The following is a 24,123-nucleotide window of genomic DNA, read 5'->3' on the forward strand; positions in this document are numbered from 1 at the left end:
CTGTCCTTCACAACCTCCCTCCTCTTCCCTCCTTCCTTCCTTCTCCCGAGAAAATGTGGAAACTAGAAACGCCCATAATGATGACGCCCCTCCTAGGGGCTCTTTTGCACCTCCTTTGTTCGGCCCATCGGCCGAGGGCTCCTCCTTGTCGCGCGGTCCGAGCGCAGAGTCGGCCGCCGCTCGCGCAGTTCCCCCAAACCTGGCAACGATTGCGCCCGCGCGCGTCAGGCTCAGCTCAGTCGCATCCACTCACGGCGCTACACATCGTAATCGTTCCGCGCTTGATTTCATACTCATAATCATCTTACACATCATGATTTCGGTGTTCATTTCATGATAAGTCTAACTGACAGTCACAAGGAAGATTTTTTTACTAGGTGAGGCAAGAAAAAGAACTTGGTTATGGTGTTGTTGTGTCAGTGATGTACCGACAACAGCGAGACGCTGTTCGGCTTCAGAACGATCTTTGACTGCAGGACTTCGTCTTCAGAAATCATTGCGGATTGCTTTACTTCTACTTGGTTGTGCAATTATAAGTGTGATCAATTTCCGGTGTCGTAAACATAACAAAATTAAATTAAATTTTATTGTCATAATTAATATGTGATCCGAGAACACCAGCAATATTTTGAAAATAACTTTTCGTGGAGCTATCGGGTGTTAAATCGATTTCACAGCGGAATAAGTAAATAAATAGTAAAATCGTGGTTTGCCAGTCAACTGATTAATTTCACAATAATATTAAGACCTGCCTGCGCTTCGTGATGCCGACATCGCAGGACGAGGACTCGCGTTCGTCAGACGTGGCTGGCGACATGGCTTCGTCAGCCCTAAACCTGTCCTCCATCATTAAAATGAACGCCAAAAGGAAACCTGACAAATCGAAAATATGCAGGATTCGTGCCGGTGAGTAATTATCAAAATTTTGTGTATATCTTTTTGTTATTAAAAAGTATATGTATATTGTTGAAAATAATTAATTGTAATTAAGCCGTGCAGATAGTTTTCACGGACTATAGTTTCATGCAGACGTGTTTTGAAGTTTATTCATGATTTTTTTCATTTAGTTATAGTTTTATAGTTTCGCAATTCAAACATGGTATAATCATTGCAACAAAACATCCGTGCAATATCAATGTAACAACAGCAATTAACTAAAAAATTATCGAGCTGATAATAATTATAAGACCTAACATAAGAGTGCTTAACCACTTAAAACTTAGGACGGCGAAATTTATCTCAACTTTCATGATGTATCGACAAAAAATTTAAATCAAAATTCGCAGGTTATCAAAATTCTTCGATAATTATTTCACTAATTGAATATGCATGGATGTATATAGCTTAAGCTCTGGTCGCTATATATGTTCAATTAATTCAGCAACGTGACGTTAATGTGGATGCTAAAATTTTTAAACTACACAATCGATAAATCAACATAAGCGTTAGAAAATGATTATAAAATATTATTGTTGTGACTATTCGGAGCACCTAAAAGGTTAAATAACATTCATGTTAAGTAAATATAGTCTTATTCAGAAAATATAATAATTTATTTAGTATTTAAATCATTATATATAGTTCGCTTAAATCGAAATTTCAACAAAAAAGTAAAAGCGAACGAATCGTCAAATAAATTCACATCATATTATCATTAACGATATAATGTAAAATGAACTATTAATATTATTTTTTTATTATATGATTATAAGGTGCAGCTGAGAGGTTACCTAATATTAATGTTGGGGGAATATGATTAAATTAGCACACGCGTGTCACAGCCACACATTTTCTTGAGTGTCTATGAGCCGCCAGCAGCTAATGGCAGGGGCGGTCAAATTACGTCTGCGATTTATAGAGTCTATTTCATGGTAAATTATATGCCTGTTGCAAGTGAATAACCATCGGCACTTGCTGAATTTTTTTAAAAAACCCAAATTTTTCCTGAACAAATACTGTGTATCAATTTATTTATTATAGTTATAGTTCTTTTGTAATACTTCAACAGACTTAATTAATTAAGCGGCCGGGACTTAAGCAAATTGTTTCACCCCTCGGTTCATCACAGAATTTATATATATATATATATATTTTCTTTTTTTGTTTAGTTAGTTAGGGAATTCATTTACCTTTACCTTTATTACCTTTATTCAGGTGTTTACATTCAGGGAAGAGTTTATATAGTTACTCACACTGCAGCTATTTTCTAACCAATGGAATGTTTAAAGCCACTTTTTAATGCGAAAGTCTAAGAGAACAATTTCTTTTATTACAATAATATATACGAATTTTGCGGCCTGTTTTTAATGTGTATGTATTGAAGTACTTAAATTTGTTTCTTGGTAATTTTTCAACTGAAATTAATATTTTTCTACATAGATGTAAGCCACGAAAGCAAGTCAAGTTTTTCAAATTGATTCGGGCGTAAAAATAATTCATATTAATGTTTGGTCATATAGTAACTTAAGAACCGAAGCTATGAATTACACTTCAAGCTGTAATTAACGTTCATAATAAATTATATTTAAGTGTTCTGCAAAAATTTTGCATCTTTAACGAAAGGTCAAGCAAAATACAAGCTAACATCACTCCAACATCTGCCGCACACTTCTTGCTGTGTTATATATGGGCGGCTCATTAATGATATAGGCGGCTCAAGGCGGCTCATTAATGATATGGGCGGCTCATTAATGATATAGGCGGCTCATTAATGATATAGGCGGCTCATTAATGATATAGGCGGCTCATTGATGATATAGGAGGCTCAGATATGATATAGGTGGCTCAGATATAATATAGGTGGCTCAGGAATAATTATAGGCAGCTCAGATAGGATAGGCGGCTCAAAAATGATATATAGATGGCTCAGATATGATATAGGTGACTCAGATATAATATACGCGGCTCAGATAGGATAGGCGGCTCAATAATAATATATAGGTGGCTCAGATATGATATAGGTGACTCATGCAGATATGATATAGGCCGCTCAGATAGGATAGGCGGCTCAGAAATGGTGGCTCACAAATGATATAAGTAGCTCAGAAATGACATGTGCGGCTCAGAAAAGTCATGAGCAGCTCAGACTATAAGTCACTATTGCCAGTCTCATCAATTTATTACATTAAAACTCAGCGCATTAGCCAATGTTAAAAGTAATAACAAGAATAGTGGTACGTGTGTATAATATTGCAGGACAAGATTATTTATTTTGCTTGAATTTATTTAGTTTGATTTAGTTGCATTTTATAACGAGATATAGTTTTATTTAGCGTTATAATATATTATCTTTTATTTTTATATACTCTATTTTATTATTAGGAAAATTATTTATGTATACTCGAAATTATTATACATATTGTATACTTTTAATATAATATATTATATTGCTTACATTTATTGTATACTAATAAAAAAATACAATAAATCATAATAGGTGTTCGCCCAAACTAACTTAAATCGAGGTAATGAATCCATATTTTGTTCTAAAGTTATTATTTTGGTATAACTGTAAATACCTTATTAGTATAGTTTTTAGTGCAGCTAGTAAATTAGTACATACCGTACATTATATTATTACATATATTATATTAGCCTAGTTAAATTATGGACAATATGTTTGTATATCAGAAGCATCAAACATTTTGCATACATTTAAATTGCAGAAATACATACAATTTCTAAATTCTTTCACTCCCTTTCCATCAAAAAAATTGACAGATATTATATCCATAAAGTATCAAAATTTCATAAAGAAATTTCGTCATGAAATTTTATGCTTCCTCTTCAGCTAAATAAAGTTTTACCACGGAATAAAATTCACATGTTAACCTCCTCGTAAATGGAAACTTGAAGATCCCGATCCGATGATGATGAATCAAACTCTAAATTTGAGTCACACTCTATATTTGAATAACAATCTATATTTGAATAACAATCTATATTTTAATCACACTCTATATTTCATCTATGATCTAAACGCAATAAAAGACTCATGAACGCAAAACTGGAACGTAAATCCGCCGGTATTACTCGTAAAAATAAAGAAGGTAATTATTAATTACACACTTTCTGTAATGAGCACAATACCAACTAAACTAACTTCAGGAAAATCTTGTCATCTTAAACTGAATCGCGGACAATAAAAGATAATGCAGGCGGTCAGTGAGTGGCCAGTGATGCTGACCTCTATAGTGATACTGGCGGCCAGTAGACAGTGACAGTGACGGCCAGTGATATTGACGTCCAATTGGTGGCCTGTGATTCTGGCGGCCAGTAAGTGGCCAGCGCTACTGGCAGCCAGTAAGTGGCCAGTAATTCTGGGAGCCAGAAAGTGGCCAGCGCTACTGGCAGCCAGTAAGTGGCCAGTAATTCTGGCTGCCATTAAGTGGCCAGTGATACTGGTGGCCAGTAAGTGGCCAGCGCTACTGGCGGCCAGTAAGTGGCCAGATATGTTACGTGGGTTATATGCACCAGTAGCGAGGAAAATGCCGTAGAACCTCAGAAAAACAAACGTTGTTCAGCCGCCGCCCGCGCCCCACGTCAGTGGCCGGTGCTGGTCAATTGGGCCGCCGCCTCTATGGGAACTGGGTGAGGGTAGCGGAGTGAGGGTAGCGGAGTGGAGGTAGTGGGGGTAGTGGAGTGAGGGTAGCGGAGTGAGGGTAGCAGGGTGAGGGTAGCGGAGTGAGGGTAGCAGGGTGAGGGTAGCGGAGTGAGGGTAGCAGGGTGAGGGTGAAGCTCGAGTGCCTCTGGCAGCCTGCCAACCCATTACCGCTGTTCTACCTCGGCCGTCATTGCTCTACCTCGGCCGTCATTGCTCTACCTCGGCCGTCATTGATCTATCCGGCCGTCATTGCTCTACCTCGACCGTCATTGATCTATCCGGCCGTCATTAATAATAACGTATAATAATAACAGTTTCAGCGGTTATTAGGCAGTAGAGCTGCCGAGGTTTTTTCAGAGCATTCACATATTTGGGCGGTCTCGAACACGCAACTCACTTCTCCAATTAATCTGCTGTGCTTATAACCGCCCGGCCTCCTCGCCGATTCTGACCAGAAACTGGCGCACAGAGAGTAGCGCCAGTTTCTCGATCTCTAGCGCCAGATCGAACCCGCACCTCTCGGCTCCAATCTTGGTACTCTGAACTTTAACCACTGGGCCTTTGTTCTTCCTCGGCCGTTATCGTTCTTTCCTGACCGTTGATCCCGTATCATTTGACCGTTATGGACACTGATCCTAACACTGCATAACACACACTGGCCGTAAGATTGACTAACTTACACTGACCCTCAGATTGACTAACTTACAATGCCCTCAGATTGACTAACTTTTACTGCCCCTCAGTTTGACTAACTTACACTGCTTCTCAGATTTACTATCGTACACTGCCCCTCAGATTATCCAAAGATCTTGAGATATACTGCGTAATGTTAAACAATTGATAAACGAAATGAATATTTTGTGTTCCGCAAACATCCACTTTTTTCTTGGCAATTGGTATAAATGTCGAATTCGCTTGTATTAAATACGCGGTATTCAGAATTATGTAATATGGCGCTATGCGACATATAACAGCATATATACCTGGGTGAATTTCCAGCGATATCTCAAACAGAAGACGGAGGAAGAATCACTAGTTTGCCTTGCTAAGTATTTTAATCGTTGTAGAATTGTTACAACGCTTATAATTAATTATATAAAAATTAATGATGCATCTTCTACAAATAATAATTTGAAATTAGAAGTTTATTTTATATATATATTAGGTTTTACCAAATATATATGTGTTGCTGACGAGTTATAATTGTCACTATACCCACGTCATAGTTATTTATTCTACTATTATTCGTTATTTAGCTTCATATTGTGTCATCAAAACACATTGACATCAATAAATGCCAAATAGAAGCTCGAAAATACGCATGTATTTTTCGTTTCTTGTCTTCCAAGTCATCGTTTGAATGCCAATGAATATTAAAATCTTCAATAAAGATGTAATTGCCAGTGAAGTATAATATATTTACAGAAAATTAATTAAATGTAACTTTGAAGTGTTTCTCAATTAAGTATAATAAATTATTTGCCGTGACAGAAGAATTCATGAAGATTTCGTATTATATGAACGAAGGAAAAAGAATATAGTTTATATACGTATAAACGTATATAAATTATATACGTATAAACTAATAAAGTTTACATATGTATGAACGAATATAGTTTATATACGTATAAACGAATATAGTTTATATACGTATAAACTAATATAATTTATATACGTATAAAATAATATAGTTTATATACGTATAAACGAATATGAAACGTATAAAAGAATATAATATAGCATTATTAGTTAACTGCAGTTCCACTCACCACTGTCATACAAGTCACGAGAGCCTCCACGCTGTGTGGTGGTAGCAAGTGTGGCGACTGATAAGAAATGTGATTTAATGACGCGTCTGGCACATGTGAACGTCGCCTGTCAGAACGCTCAAATCAGTCACGTTCTCCCGTCCAGCTGACTTTTGGGAAAATTATCGTAGTATTTTGGCCGGCCAACCATGCATTGCCGAATAACCACAGATGATCTACAAATAGCTTTTCGGAGAGCAGTCAAAAACCGGATTGTGCACAATTTTATGTCCAAGTATATACATGAAAAAGTAGAGCTGCCGTGGGTGAAATTATCGTAGTATATTGGCCGGCCAACCATGCGATGCCGATTATCCAAAGATGATCTACAATAGGTTTTCGGAGAGCAGTCAAAAACCGGATTGTGCACAATTTTATGCCCAAGTATATACATTAAAAAGTAGAGCTGCCGTGTGGAAAATTATCGTAGTATTTTGGCCGGCCAACCATGCGATGACGATTGGCCAAAGATGATCTACTAATAGCTTTTCGGAGAGCAGTCAAAAACCGGATTGTGCACAATTTTATACCCAAAAATATACATGAAAAAAATATTATGAGATAAATTCCATTGGAATGTTCCTATCTACGTTAATTCAAATATTGAAAATAACGTAAACAAAACATGTACCTTTTCTCAGCCATTGGAGTTCGACAAAGTTTCGGCCTGAACGTCATTTTTTAACTTACACTTAATTTTTTTTAATTTGAAAGTAAAGTAGAGCAATAAATTTTAATAACTCAGGATAAAGTGAGATAACTATCGATATATATAACTTTAAAACTGAAGAAATTGTTTCGTTTTTACTTTATTACTTAAACTTGTGTTCATATTTTTCGATCAAAAATTGCACTTACGAAATTGAAAAAATATACTCACAAAATGCACATAAATTGAACTAATTTATACATATAAGGTAGTAAATTTATTTTGTGTGCAAATTTAACCATATAACTCGTAATTTGAATACTAAATCATCATGATTTATCGTCTAGTTGTCTTAGACACTATTTTTACGTAGGTGGCGTAATTGGAAGTCACGATTTATCAAATTGAATAAAAAATCTTATAGTTGCCGCTCGATCAAGAGCTAAATTAAAAAAATTACTTATCAGTAAATCATGTATGTAAACTCTTGTTAATTCTTGGCTTACAAATTCTAATTTGCACAAAAATTTGGTTAATTAAAATGAATTTTATTAACCTTCGAATGAAATTTTCAAAAAGGGTGAACTATATAAAGATCGAAAAGCAAAGATAATACACGTCAGAATTTTTATTAATCATTAACAGATTTGCACCGTGACCAAGCCTCAATTTTTAATACATATAATTTACTTCTAAAAAATGAACAAACTTTACACAGCACAAATTGAAAGTATTACTCGAGCACAGATTACGGTAAAATGTTATAAAAGTATTTTATAATTGCTCGAATAGTGGGCACAAATCTCTGTAAAATGGTTAAAGAATTGCACAATAACTCGATGGTCAGTACAAATCTCTGTATAATGCTTCAAGTATTGTACAATTATTCAAGTAGTCCGTACAAATCTCTATACAATGATTCAAGTATTGTAAATTATACTATATTGGTCAGCAAGACTGTTGTACAATTTTTCAATGATTGTAATATAAATGTCTTGCACAAGTTTAAAATTATTTTTAACATTGAAAAAATGCTTAAAATTGAGGTCGTTTGTTCGTCCTTGACACAACTTTGAAAAAAATTGTATGTATTTCGGACACTAATGGTTCTAAGAATCGTTTCAAAGCAATAATTCATTTGAAACACATATTTCGCTAATCGAATGGTTTTGATCGAAGCAGAAAAATTAAACAAAACGTTTTTCCATTGCATGTCTATAAATTATCCTCGATACCACTGACTTAAATTCGAAATCCGAGTGCTGGAACACAGTCTATGAAAATCATTTATTGTACATTTTACTCATGATGACGAAGTCAAAAACCGTTTCCGACAAAAAATCCAACTTAATTAAAAAATGATAACTATTATTGAAAAAATTTTCCGTTGACGAGAAATTTTTTTCATTGATCCCATGTTCCTGAAATTTGTCAGAACATCATCGGGACTCTGAGATCCTACGACCCTTCGCTTGCAACAAAGGAATAATTGTATTGAGTCATAGCTGCTAAATAGGACGCGGGATCGGAAGGATCTTTCGCGTGATCCCAATTGAAGGAAAACATCAGTTTGTTGACTGAGCCTCCGTGTCATGGCTCGAGAATGGCGCTAAAAATGTCGCTGAAGGGCTACTTTGCTACAATATGTGTAATGTGTAGGTTGGAATTACACAGACCACTAATACAGGCCGCGTTAGTGTGAAGAACTTATTTGTAAAGTGAAAAGTTATTCATTTGTTATCCACGTAAATTAAAGTTTTGAAGATAATTTTTTTTAATAATTTGGTAGTGAGAAGTTATCAAATAACTTGAAAATAAAAATACCTTAACGGGCGTAATATAATTTATGAAATCGCATATTTTTCGATAACAATAAAAATAAATGTTAGTCTCTAGTCAAAGGTCATACATGCAGCAATGTTCAAATTAAGTTTGCGTATACATTACATGTAATTACATTATAATAATGTTGAAGGATTGAATCCATGTAGAGTACTGCGTTTATAAATATATAAAATTCGAATAAAATAATGAAAATAAAATATTAGAAGATTTCTTCGTCATAAAGATTAACAGTGTTCGGTAAATACCATCAGCGGAAATTACTTCACTTTATTTCTAATTTAAACATCAACTTCTGTTTCAATTTTCTCATCCCGGGTTTCGGCGACTCGATAGCACCTTTAAAAACCCATGTTACTTTCTACTTTCAGTTTCAAAATCAAGTCCTCATTCAACTCATCTTTATCACAGTTTAATGGTTAAATCTAATCGCACAGGTTAACTTTATCACACTCTAGCAACTTCTAGAAAAAATATTACACTTTTATTTCCAATTTCAGAGTCCACTCAGAAAATCAGAGTTCTGCCTCATTGAAGGTAAAACCAGCACCCAGATCTTAAGGGGATGTCAGGACAGGGTTGACGCGTCTCTATTAAAGCCACTACAGTGCAAATATTGGAGCTCGGTATAGTCTGTTATTTCAGCTTGCAGTTCCACACTTTTTCTCCAGCTGATCGATAGGCGATACAACGCCAGTGAAAGACGAGCGATTATACCAAAGGACCACACATGGATTGGCTTCAAGTTTCTTTAATTTAGTTTTGTCAAACCGATGACGTTTATCACGCTGAGGAATTCGATTATTGATATTAACTCGATTTATATTGAAGAGATATTTCCTTTGGTACCGAAGATATTTACCCTGATTTTTTTAAGTCAATTGTGTTATTTCCCATACCTATACATAAAGTTGGGTAGTAATCTTAATTGTAATACTGGTTCACAATGTAATACCATTACGGTATCTCGCAGCAATACTTTTTCCGCGCTTAGTTCTTAAAACCCTTGCATTGGTCTATATGGTGTCTGTAAGTAAACGTCAACATTCATCTAAACTTACCCAGAAACAAGCATACTAACACAAGTCAGGTCAAAAATACTATTGCACGTCAAAACAAACATACTATTTCGCACGAGATTTTCAAATGATCTTCGGGCACACGATAAGGAAATCAAGTATCTGATAATTCCATTCTTATAATTTTGGTATGGCAAATATCGGTGATTGACAGCAGATGTTGATTTAAAAAATGCGAAATATCCAATTTTTCTCATATTGCTTATTTTTCAATATTTCATTACAGTGCTATTCTCAACATTCGAGCTGATGCTATAGTAATAAAGATAGAAACAAACGACTGAATTCGAAGAGAAGGCGGCTTGAAAGACTGAGGGCAAAACCTAATACCCGCATACCTCTTAAGCTAAAATTCCTAGAAAACTCTTCTTCTCTGACATTTAATGCAAGAGATCTGTATTTCTATACATTATTTATAGATAATCAACTGGCAGTCTCTGCACATGTCGATAAGATGTTTGCTATATATGGCGAATCGATGCTGCCGTAAAACATTACCGCCATTATACCTGGACGTCTGTGACTTCAATAATTTTGGAGCTGTTCGCTCCGGTGTCAAAATTCTGTCTTTACTTTGAGCAAATTGCTTTAGCCGGTCACATCCTAAGGAGCTGTTTCCTAAATTTGCCGGTTTAGGTGACCTTAATATTTAAGCTGCCTTTTTAGCGCATTTCCTCATTTATGGAAAAAATGCGCTATTGTGCTCGTCATGTCCGTCCGTCTGTCCGTCCGTCCGTGACCACATTTTCGTCGACGGAAAAATGCGCTCTCTGTCACTCACTGCAGTGAGTACTGAGTTATATTTTTTAATTGCCACACTAGGCTGTTTGTTTATTGGTGGAACGGAAATGTGATTAATTGGGAGGGGAGGCATTACATATGGAGGTGGGAGAGGGAGCAGGCATACAGCCTCGATCTCCAGACAAGGGGCCATACTTTCAAAACTCGCTAAGTGAACGTAAGTACTTACGCTCTATTTTCTTGTCTATGATTGGTGGATTTTGCCTGAATGGCCGTCAATGATTGGCTGATGAACTTGCGATCTCTTAAACTTTTTTTGAAAGTATAATAGGCCAAGATCGCGTTCAGTGCGCAGCGATGAAGGCTAAACTTTTTAGACTTAAAATTAAATCTGGAAATTCTGGGTTGCCATCGTACAAGTTTGCTCGTTTTCTTCTCTCTGCGTAAATATTAAGTGCAATGCAAATATTATAAATCAATCATTTTTCAGCAAACTTTAAATCTTTGAACAATATTTGATTTATTTGATCTATAGTTATTAAAATTCTGTATTATAATTGTTAACATTCGCCTAATGCAGTAACATTCTTTTTCTGTAATTTTTATCCAATATTTCTTTATATTTTCTACCCACCCCGATTAAATTCTCTTTCATTTGTTTACAGATTAGCTATCAATCGTGCAGCCAATGAAAGCTCATGTGCTTGGTCAAGTTTTGAATTTAGCATTTGAAAAAATCATTCTGATTGGCATGTAAATTTCGGTACAAAATAAACGATAATTTGAATCTTAAAGAGATAGTGTAAGCTAACCCTAAAAACTTGTTTTATATACCATTTAGACCGCTACAAAGAATGAAGTTCTCATTTTGCTACCAACAAAATGGCAATAAGCACATTCTAGTTGACTAGCTTGTACTCATCTAGAATTCTTCACACAAAACAAGACTCGACAGCTGGCAGATCTGAATTTAGTCGTTCATAATCTACGTCGATTGCTTTCATGAGTTTAATAATTAGAACTTTACACGATGTTTGTTTAAAGTTACTTCATTTTACTCTAATATATAGACAACATTCTCTAATATATTTAGATAAATTAATCTAATATATATTTCTTCAGTTAATAGCAGTACTGAAGACCCCTCCTTCTGTGACTTAGAATATTACCCTAAATGAATATGTTGAATAATCGCTTTGTTCAATCCTCCTATAATGTTATAATATTATCTATAATAATTAAATAACGTCTAACGGCCCCGCTATATGATTCCGCACAGCAAACATCATACACGTGATCTCAATCATACCGATAGATTTTTTTCAATCCAGCCAAGCCGCGCAGTTCATCCACTCCTAAGCTCAATACGTTTAACAAAACTGCCACCCTCAACCTCTATACAAATAAGCTCTAGTAAATAAATTTCAATGGCTGGGTATGCTACATGAATCACGAATTTATGTTTCTATATGAGATACAAGAATATAAATTATCAAAATAAAATAACCATTCGGAGGACCCGATTAAAAATAGTAATGGCTAGGATTGCCACATAAGTCAGCACTTTATGAGCTTGAGGCCTGAAGCTCAAGAAACGTAGCTACCTTGTTAAAAATCATTGGAAGATTATGGTTGGCCTCCAAAACGACGGAGACCGACAGCCGAGATCAACCTATCATCTCTGTTAGTTAAATGACACACATTTATTCCAGCTATAGCGATGTTCATCTTGATAATCTTCGTATATATGAGATCTCATCCGCCTCTATATAGCCGTGGCATGAATTGCTTCTGAAACTCCTTCGTCATGTGGGACTCTACTGGCTGCCGTCATTGAGGGTGTATAGGAATAGTGTACAGAAATAGTGTACAGTAATCGTGTACAGAAATAGTGTACAGAAATAGTGTACAGAAATAGTGAACAGAAATATTGTAGAGCAATAGTTTACAGCAATCGTGTACAACAATAGTGTACAGCAATCGTGTGCAGCAATAGTGCACATCAATAGTGTACAGAAATAATGTATAGCAATCGTGTACAGAAATAGTGCACAGTAATAGTGTACAGTAACAGTGTACTGCTATATGAGATCGGATACCGCATTAGTCCATGTGATGCGATGATAAATTTAAATTTCAGGAATCATCCGATGATTGATCAAGTTGATTGCAATCACTGAGCAGTCATCAAGAATCAATTATTCATTTTCTAAAAAGACTTGAGCTTGAATTCACGAAAATGACAGCAGACATCATAAAACATTATCACCTTCATTTAATGCATGCATCGTTTAAGGCCTTATATTTACTAAGCTGGTATTACATTCATTGTAGAACTGATATAATATTTAATCATATTACTGGTATTACTTTCATTTTATTATTAGTATTACATTCATTGATAAATACATATATTCATCAGCCTACAGTTAGGCAGATATCTCCATTTGTTACCCATATACTTATTTTCAGGTATGCTTTTTGAATTATGAAAATTTAAATAGTATTGCGAGGCTAAATTATTTACACAGCAAAATTAATAATTACATTGGTGACAAAATCTCTTCTGAAACCATTGAGATTACTCCTCTCATATTTATTACAATAAATTTTTCTTTAATAAATCTCGATATAGGAAGTTTATTATTATTGTTATTATAATAAGAAAACTTAGCCAATGTATTTCTTAACTCGTAACTTACTTTGAAACTCACCTTAACTCACTTCATGAATTCCCACGGATCCCACAACTTTAATTGTAAAACTCGTACAGATTCAACGCAAATCAGCCGTCGCCAATCACAAATTCGTTGGGTGCTTAATTGTCAGAAATAGCAATCATTAAAGAATCCTTTCAGAATAACTGTATTGCATGGGACATTCCCTAATCTAGCTTCTCCAATGCAAATGATATGACGTCACATGAAAAATACAGCGAATGTCTGTACATTGTTAAGACTTACGTAAGGTACTGTAACATTGCAACAGGCATGGATATCTGTTGCACATTTCTGCATAGTTACTGTATAACTCTGATCAATATCTGCCATACATTTACAGTTACTTACTGTAAAACTGCCAACAACAAACTCTCGCACATTTTTGTCCAGTTAATTTATACTTGGCTGCTATAAATGCTGCACATTTCTGCTCAGTTGCTGTACAACTTTGATCAATAACCGCGGCAAATTTTCGCCCAGTTAGAAGGTGAGCGCGAATCATTGCCCGCCTCGGGCGAGCGCTGGATGCTATAGCTTTTATTCAGTCGTGCTGACGTTATCTGCTGTTCTCTCTTTTATCGCTCGAGTAATGTCTCTGCCTCTCTCCTATTAAAATTATGAAGCTTCCACATGTTAAAAAGCTTTTCATGGCCGATAAGAGAGCGTTGTTTAGACTCTTAAAAGTACCTCGTCCTCTGCGTCATTCTCTTAAAACTTTTGACATCGTAAAATCTTGATCCACATGTACACTTGGCAGGACACTTCGAGATGGACTCATATGCATCGTTGAGATTCCTTATCCAGCGGCGACAATCATGGTTTCTATGAGCGAAGTAATACCAGTTTAGTTAACACTTCTCAAAGCCCTAATATTAATAGAAACTGGTCGCACTATCTTCGGAAGTAGGCTCGAATGATGGACTAAAATGAACCGGGTTCTCATTTTATGTGGAGTTTCTCGAGCCCACTTGATATTACAATGTGTCCAAAGGCGTCACACGTCGTTGTCTTCCATCTAATCGCATTGACGGAGTGCCATTTGATGGAATGCGCATAAAAATGGGCCTCGAGACCTGTACATTTTTTACTGCCCGCAGGAATAGGGGCTCTTATGATAAGCATTTTCTAAGTTACGATCGCAATATGCTAAATTATCGACCATCATCGCTAGACAACGCCACGCAGCTGATCACTTCAGTGCGACGGCTGACATACGCGCAGCTCATTTTCATGTCTTATTTTACGATATTCATGCCTTATATATTTTATATAAAGTTTACGGAAAAACAAACGACGGCTTCTGATTTCAGTATATTTGTTAGTTTCTAAAGATTTTCAATTGCCATGATTTTTTGGCGTAGATTTTGATTTTCAATTAAAGCAACATGGTATCATGTTCAAAACGCGTTAGTAGAGACCAAAGAAGGGTTTTACGAAAAAAAAACTGATGTCTTCTGATTTCAATATAATTGTCCGTTCCCGAAGATTTTTCAAATGCCGTGAATTTTTTTTACGTAGATTTTAATTTTTAAATTAAAGCAACATCGTATCAGGTTCAAAACGCGTTAGTAGAGACCAAAGACGGGTTTTTATTATATTAAGCCATGAATGGTTTTGTAAGGCTTTATAAAATTCTAATTCGGAATATCTCCGAACTCAGCTATGAAAATAAGACAATTTCGGGCGGATTAGTGTTATTTTTCTAACGAAAACAAGAGTTTTGAATAAAATAATTAGGTTAATTAATCATATTCTTTTTATTTCCGTGTTGCAACAATTTATTCACTGATATAAATGAAAGGCCATCATTTGTTATATGGATTAATTGACAGCTTGATCAATTGATATATGGATTTATAGGCAGCTCCATTATTAATTGATAAGTTTATATGTAGGCAGCAAATGCTGCATGGATTTATAAATAACAATTCTTACATGGATTTATTGACAGCAATTCATATGTGGATTTATAGGCCCCAGACTATATATTAAATTGCTATGGCGAATATCCGACTTTGTAAATCATCATCCCTGCAAGTTTTCTATTAAAATGTTATTTTTGAACTGGATGTAAATTGGCCGATTCATTCAGATAATTCACTCTACATTGTTACAGTTCAAAGCAGGATTTCATTTATAGTGAAGCGGTAAACAAATGGTGACTCATGCATGAACCACCAGAAACTGATTTCGATCTTTATGATCATTTTCATGACTGATTTGATTAAAATAATTAATAAATTTTCCTGATATTATTTTTCCTAAATTACTGAGGTATTATCAATTAAACAATGTTTTATTATAATACTTCGTTTAATATCCAACGTTAAAAATATTCTACTGTCATTGTAAATAATACGGTTATGATATAGTAGTTAATAATGTTTCATAATGCTGTGATGGTTTAGATAAAAGAATTTTTGAGTTACCACTCAATAATAGATTTCGTTTGTAACTGCACAGTCGAATGAGACAGCTTAGTCCAGTGTTATAGAATACTATCGTCATTAAATAAATTGAATAAAAGCATAATGATACAAACGATCATCATAGGAGCTTCGAGCAACCACCAACTAAATATTATGAATGTTATATTGTTATGCTATTTTGAAAGTATTCAAAATAAATTAGAAACGGTTATTTTCGTCGACTGCACCACATGCAACTGTGGAATGTCTCGCGCACTGTACCATCTCCTCAGAATTTAAAGCACTAATGTATTGCATCAAATAAATACTATAACAGCAAGCATCTCTTGAATCCATTTGCAGAATAAATATGTATAAATACACGATAACATTTGTCGGCTGCAGCAGCAGCTCGCTATCAATGTTGGACTCATAAAGTTGATTGCTGGTCGACATGTTTGCAGCCCCGCCTGCCTAGCAGCCGTTGCCTTGCAGAGGCCGTACTATCAGAACTTGCTCTGGTACACATTTTTGCTGCAGTGTTCCACAGATAAGAAAATTTTTAAATGAAGGCTTCTGAGCGTACCGTGCATATCAACCATTAAGATCCTATCGGGAGGTCACGTCTGCGCAAAACTCTAAATGAATTCAGAGCTCGAGTATAAATTCAATCTAATTCACTGTCCTTTACTTGAAGAGTAATTTTCTCATATGTTAAATGATATAAACTGTAGAATGCACGTTGCTCATTCAATTGCTTTGAGTATTCTTAAGTTTGTTCGCATTCAAAACCAGCGATATAAAAATATTAGCTAGATTTTCAACATAGCAGCAACTAATAAACTACATGAGGTGAAATTTATACGCCTGGCTCTCATTGAGAGACGAGAAGTAGATCTCCGAATTCCCACCCTATCCAATTTTCCACCCTATTTCATGTTTAAGAAAATCTAGGGAAATGGTTTGAATGTTACTAATCGCAATGACGTTAGATAATGATTTCCAGTGTAATTCATTCCAGTGATTTATATTGAATAATTAATTTCATTATCAGTTATGGCATTTAAGCTTCTTCAGGAATCAATAAACATTCAAAAAATAATTCGAGAATTTCCGTTGATTAAGTTTCTTTTTAGCGCATTTTCTCATTTATGAAAAAATGCACTATTGTGCTCGCCATGTCCGTCTGTCTGTCTGTCCGTCTGTCTGTCTGTCCGTCTGTCCGTCCGTCCGTGACCTCAAGTTTTCGTCGACGAGAAAATTCGCTCTCTGTCACTCACTGCATGCAGTGAGTATTGAGTTATATTTTTTGTGTCTAGCCTGAAAATTTTATCAGCTAGAGGGCTTTTGCATAGAAATCGCTGAAATATTCATTGGGTTTCACGCCTTTTACAATAGATGGTAATCATACTTTTCAAGGAGGAATAGTATATCTGGCAATGTGAACATTTCTTGTTGAATAGTATAATCAATCATTCTTGTTGAAGAGTATATCTGGCAATGTGAACATTTATTTCTTGTCGATTAAGCACACCTGATAATGTCAAATAAAATCATGACTTTTAATAAATAGAATTAACATGAAACATTTTATTAGGAACAGCATCTCATTACAAAATCAGTAGAGTTCAATCATAGATACTTAATTTTAATTGAAATATAACTTCGTAACTTCATCGTATATAAAAATTTTAACGTTAACTTTATTGGATCGTTGAGCATCAGTAAAAGTATCCATGTAACCCTTCATGATTTTCAGAAAAATATTGATATTGCATGGATCGCGAATGCCTTCATTGAATTTGCCTTCGTTATTTGCAAAAGATAACATACCAGCCTGTTAATTTGGGTTAGAAAATCTAATTTGTAAAAAATTTTCCTAACATGAACTCGATCAGCTTTTTTTTATCGATTGTTTCTTATATCCAAATCATTAATGAATCTCATTTCTCTATAATTTAATAATCTAGAGCAATAATTTGTAAATTCTTTACTTTTCCACCAATGAGTCGTTTGTCCATTTATCATGTTTATTGGCCATCTTAAAGTAAAAACAATCGCTTCTAATTATTATATAAATGGAGAGAACAATTCTCATTAAGCAAAAAGATGAAGCACGAGCAGCCTTACTGTACACGGCATATAAATGCACAGCTAATTCTGTACTTATATGAACATGTGAGCGCAATATGAACATGTGAGCGCAATATGAACATGTGAGCGCAATATGAACATGTGAGCGCAATATGAACATGTGAGCGCAACTCATTATCAGCATTATTTTCTCTAATTGTCGACATTTTTGCCTGTAGCAAAAATGATGTCCGGTGTCGGCTGAGCGGGGCTATAAGAAAACTAAGATCTAGGCGCCGCGCACCCTTATTATATGCCTATTTATATTAAAGGAAATGTTATCGGTAGAATTTTTCCACCCTGCGGAGAGTTTAGAAACTTCTATAGTAACCTATGTATTTGTATGAGCATGATATAACATAATCATATTATATAACAATAGTGTATAGGCAAAATATTATTAAATGTGTTCCTTGCGTTCCGTTAATAGTTTTGGTTTTACTTTATCAAATAAATGAAAAATGTAACATTTAGGTACAAAGACTTATCCTATAGTATGAGGCTTAGTTATTCAAATAAAAGACTCATGTTGTGGGGTGGGAGTATATACTATACAATAAGACCAACTGGATATTAATTTAAAATTTCAGTGAGCCATCAGTGTGGGCATTTAATTATATCCATTTTTAACCCATTCAAAAATTCCTATATATTCGTGTATTATTTTACACTACGTCACTACTATCAAATTTCCCCAATCTATAAAAGGAGACTCCCAAAAATTTATATTATATGTTCACAAGTTTAACTTGATCAATTTTTCGTACATGTAATGCACGAATTTGCACTTTGTAACAAATAAACGCAAAAAATAGTTCCAGTATTGACATTTCACCAGAAAACGTCACAAATTGACTTTTTATAAGCATGAAATTCAAAAAGTTGAAACTTCAATAGCAAATTTTGAAGGACCTTGAAAGCTGAAGCAATATTATATCAACATACAACGTTGATATTCCGCTTGAAAATTTCACACAAACTCATATCTCTTCCGTTAAAAAGATGGACGATTTTTTTGTAATAATCGCTGGAACCCCACTGTAACTCCACCACTTGCTGATAGCGGTTACATGACTGAACACCTGGTGTGAACGCCAGTATTTTCCAGTAATATGTAACTGACTGAATTCCAGGTTTGTTGCTAACAGAACACTGAACAGCAGTTATTTTACTGACTGAACGCTGAATCACAGGTTTGTTGCTAACTGAACAACAGGTTTGTTGCTAACTGAACACTGAACATCAGTTATTTTACTGACTGAACACTGAATCACAGGTTTGTTGCTAACTGAACCACAGGTTTGTTGCTAACTGAACACTGAACGGCGGGTTGTTTGTTGCTAACTGAACACTGAGAGGCAGATTTCTTGTTAACTGAATATTGAACCGCAATTTTATTGTTGACCGAACACTGAATTCCAGTAACGTTACTGAATGAAAATTGAACACAAGTTATATTAATGGCTGAACACTGAATTCCAGTATCGCAACTGACAATTCTCTGCACTGATTATCAGCAATTGAAATACAAACTAAGAACAATGCTCTCTAAGCCCATTCTACTACGCCCATTCTAAGGTTCTACGATAACGGGCAAATTAAATATCAACTTGAGAGCAATCGCAAAATTCAACTCCATTAAAACATAGTTTGAATCAATGATATATACTTAATTACTTCTTTGCTTGTTGGACGAGTAATCTTCAATTCTATTTGGAACGAAACGAATTTACCTCAACACACAATAAACAACAAGCAATTAATTTTTGTTCTATTTATCAACATTTCCAACCTGGATGTCATCGCGGCCTTACCGTTTCTTTATAATCGTTTACCAATCAATGCCAAAATTTTTCATAGACTACAATTTTTCATAGACTACATCTTTCGCTTTATTGATCCAAAGTATAATTTTTATCAGTGATAAATTTAACTAATACTTTGCATTTTATAATTCAAATTAAATAATAATTTGCATTTTTAATAGTAGATCTTTTAATTATCTTAGGTGCATAATGCATAATTAGCATCGAACTAATCTGCATTTAAACGAAAATCTCTGCAGTATCGCAGACACACCTTAATTTAAAGAAGTCTGGTGCGCATTGGTCCTGAAAAATTCTCAATTATCGACCTCAGCTACACCTATACTGTCCGGATGCAACTGATATCGCATATATAGAATAGATTAGGCTTTCGAGCATCAAATATAATTTGGTACAGTTGATAGAAATTAATTCTTTGCCACATGCCATTTCATGCATGGCGCTTATGAAGCCACATAATTCAAGTTGAGCATTCAAGAATAAATAAACTATTGAATGACATAGTTGAGAGAATTCAGCCATTTTGCTGCATCACATATAATACAAGGCGCATATTATTACACCTCATGCTCGCTGAACGTTCAAGCATAAAATATTATATAACTATAGCTGAAGCATCAATTATTATATAGCATAGCTGACAGAATACAATTGAACATTTGCCTCATGACATATTATGCGTGGCGCTTACATCATGCACGTTGAGCAACTATGCGTAAGTGAAGCATATAATCCGCAGATGTGTAATGCGGACCAAACCTTAACTGAAAAGAAGGGGCGAGGGGAGTTGTGTTCATTTGAATACCGCGGCTCTGTCATTATATGGCAGCTGATCACGCTTCGCGGGACATGGGGGCTACTGGCTCATGACGCTGCCATGAGAATGTCATGTGGGCAACACAGTGTTATGTTGGGAGCAACAGTGTGGTGCAGGAACAACAGTGCTATGTAGGAAACAACAGTGTTATGTAGGGAGCAACAGTGTTATGTAGGAAACAACAGCTATAGTGTGGAAACTGTGCTATCAAGCACAGTGTTATGTAGCGAACGACAGTGTTATGTAGGGAGCAACAGTGTTATGTAGGGTACAACAGTGTTATGTAGGGAGCAACAGTGTTATGTAGGGAACAACAATGTTATGTAGGAAACACAGTGTGGTGTATCAAACAGTGTCATGTAGGGAACAACAGTATTATGGAGGAAACACAGTGTGGTGTATCAAACAGTGTCATGTAGGATACAACAGTGTTATGGAGGGAACAGAAGGGTTATGTAGGAAACAACAGTGTTATGTAGGAAACAGCAGTGTTATGTAGGAAACAACAGTGTTATGGAGGAAACAACAGTGTGGTGTATCTAGCAGTGTTATGTAGGAAACAACTGTGTTATATGTAGGGAATAAAAGTGTGGTGTAGGCCAGGTAGCAACAGTGTGATGTTGGCTAAGAATTAGGAATCAATGATGCGGGATTCAAGACAGGCCACTACAATGTGATGTAGAACCTTAGAAATGTTCCGAGGCTAGACAAGAAAATGTGAAGTTTATCCCACATCCACCAGTTTTTGTAATTTGGCATGCAAATTTGAAGTGTACCCAGCAACAACACAGATTACTATACCTTGTTTAAATAGTGTGCTTAACTAAAACTATTGGATGTTCAGACTGTGTTGCCTGGTACAGTTCACCTCCAGCTATAGCATTATCTATTATTCGTATATCAATTCTAGTGAATATATACATTATATCTTTTATGTTTTTATCGTATCAACAGTAGTGTTTATTTTTTTCTTTTTGCTTAACTTTTCAGACAAATCTCTACCGACAGCGAAAATTTTAAATTTCTTAGATTAGCCTACGATTTCGAATACCTAAATTAATATCGGTGGGCAATCTCTTTCGTATTCTGCAATGCTATCATGAGAGATCATGAAAGGATTGGTTGCTAGGTTTATAGATAGGTTTCTTCACATCACTTGATTAGTCCAGTGGCAGATCTCCACCAAACAATACGTTATGGGTGAGTTATGGGTGAGTTTGTTCCCCTGAACCAGCGAAGAATTGCCGCGATAGCTGCACCAATAATCTCTATACGTTTTTGCAGACTCGTTTTGAGAAATAAGTAGACTTTTGGAAAATATTTTTACCCTTCTGCCCTCATGTGGGTTATCAGAAACCAAGTTTGACCCGCCAAAGAAGGCGTATCGGTGCTACATGTGTCACTATTAGGGCAATATGACCAGTTAATTGGCAATATGACCAGTTAATTTTTATGAGTGATCTATCGCAAAAAAAAACTAATGTTAACCGCCACGCTTCCCAACTGCTCGTTGTTGTTGCAATCGCGTCGGTTACCGCCATGCAACTGCACGCAGCAATGCCGTCCTGCATGGGCCCATACTTTCAAAACTCGCTAAGTGAACGTAAATACTTACGCTCTATTTTCTTGTCTATGATTGGTGGAATGATTGGTGGATATTGCTTGCAAGGCCGTCAATGATTGGCAGATGAACTTGCGATATCTTAACTTTTTTTGAAAGTATATGCACTGATGTTGCATATATGAGCTGGCAAGTGGGCGGGGTTTAGTCATATTTAAGAGTTGTTCGTCGATTAGCTTGCTAAATTATAACTTTTTGTATGATGATACGTTAATCGTCGTCAACGTTTTCCGTACATAAAGATATTAAATTTATTGTTAATAGACAAAAGGTTATCCTTTTTTCTAAAGATGAATTAATGGCTGTACAAGATTCCTCCTGCTGAATGCCTGATAGTAAGATTGGCCGCATTAAAATTTTATTTAAAAACATACTGCGTAACTGATGCATTAAATTTGATGAATAATTTACACTATGGATTAATTTCCTGACCATGATAATAATACACGATAGTAATTCTACACCACACGATACATATTTGAATATTAATTACAAACGAGTTTTGCAACAAGGCAGCTATTTAATAAGGCAACTGCGAGTTCAGATAAAAATCCCTTATATTTACGCTCTCGCCAAAGAATACAATGTCTTTTAAGAAAATGAATTCATGCTTACGTTTGCCGAACGTACGCACGGCCAAAATGTGAATTAAAAGTCATATTCGTTTAATTAATCAACCAAGGTTGACAAACCCAATTGTAAATTAGGTATCAGAATCAAGTATAACGATGAACTTTCCTAGCGATCTAATTTACGTTGGTAGAAACATTCAGTCGATTCTTCCAACGCTTAAGGTTTAACTTTGCGCATAACCAAAAATAATTGAAAAAAATAAATGGCTTCAGCATTATAATATCTCAAAGATTCCAGCATTAAATAAAGATCGCTATGTTTGAGGTAAGCTTGACTCCTGATGAAGAATCTTTTTTAATTTGAGAGCTTCAGTTTTTCCAGTGATCGTGCTTAACTTTAAGTTAAAATTTCATTTCATTTTTTCATAGTTTGATGCGAATATTGAGCACAGAAGAACTTCATGTAGTCATTCATGGGGCAGATTCTTGAGCTTGAAGTTCTGCCTAAACCCAAGTCAGTGACACCGCATACGACATTTGTCTGTCATTCACATGTGACAACTGGACGAAATAAACTATACGAAATGAATAGCTCTGGATGCATTAAAACTGAACTGAACAAATTATTCGCATCAAGTTCGGAGAATGAGAAAAATTGCGTGGGTTTGTGATAAATTGTTTATCGAACCCGAAAAGCATGTTCGAACCCGAAAGGAAGGGCATTTTAGCTGAGTATTTTCGTCTAGTTTCGTAATTTTTTGAAAGAAAATCTCCAGTTACAAGAGTCGGCATTGTATTATTTTCTCTTAATGGTTAGATTGAGCTTTTCTACGGGAAATTTTCCTTGCTGAACTTTCGGCAGTGATCCTGAGTTCACAAGAATTTGCCAGGGTGACAATTCAGCCGAACAAATCTGCACTTATACGACTTGGTTATCGCTTTGATCATAGACATTCAATTCAAAATTTGATAGATTCACTAGAATTTATGTAAAAATAATCGTTCACAAATAATAATAACAAATTGTTTGCTCGAATATTTAAAGTACGCAATGACGCCCCAGAGATATCTCAAAGAATGACAAATATAGTGAACTATCTAATAGTTCAACAACATTATTATTATTTTTTCTCTACTTGAGGGGGTTTCGTTCCCCTTATCAAGATCTTTTTGTCCACATTATGTACTAGGGAAGCTAGCCTTCTTCACGAGTAACGCGATGATCCGACTTACGCAAGACCCCGCTGCCCGAGGTCGCGAATCTCGCCATAAGGAAGCCATCACTCGTCGTACGCACGGCAAGG

General features: G+C 35.4%; 1 protein-coding gene across 1 annotated transcript in view; it reads left to right on the top strand.

Annotated features, from left to right (window-relative positions):
- The first annotated feature begins 205 nt into the window (after positions 1 to 205).
- LOC108678034 (homeotic protein spalt-major) overlaps positions 206 to 24,123 on the top strand; it is a 30,433-nt gene continuing 6,515 nt past the window's right edge. Inside the window, exon 1 of the mRNA XM_018166369.2 lies at positions 206 to 906. Within this exon, the coding sequence (XP_018021858.1) occupies positions 765 to 906 (142 nt within the window). The 5' untranslated portion in view covers positions 206 to 764. The remainder of the gene's footprint in view (positions 907 to 24,123) is intronic.

This window comes from Hyalella azteca, unplaced genomic scaffold (assembly GCF_000764305.2).
Source record: "Hyalella azteca isolate HAZT.00-mixed unplaced genomic scaffold, Hazt_2.0.2 contig925, whole genome shotgun sequence".
Classification (NCBI taxonomy): Eukaryota; Metazoa; Arthropoda; class Malacostraca; order Amphipoda; family Hyalellidae; genus Hyalella; species Hyalella azteca.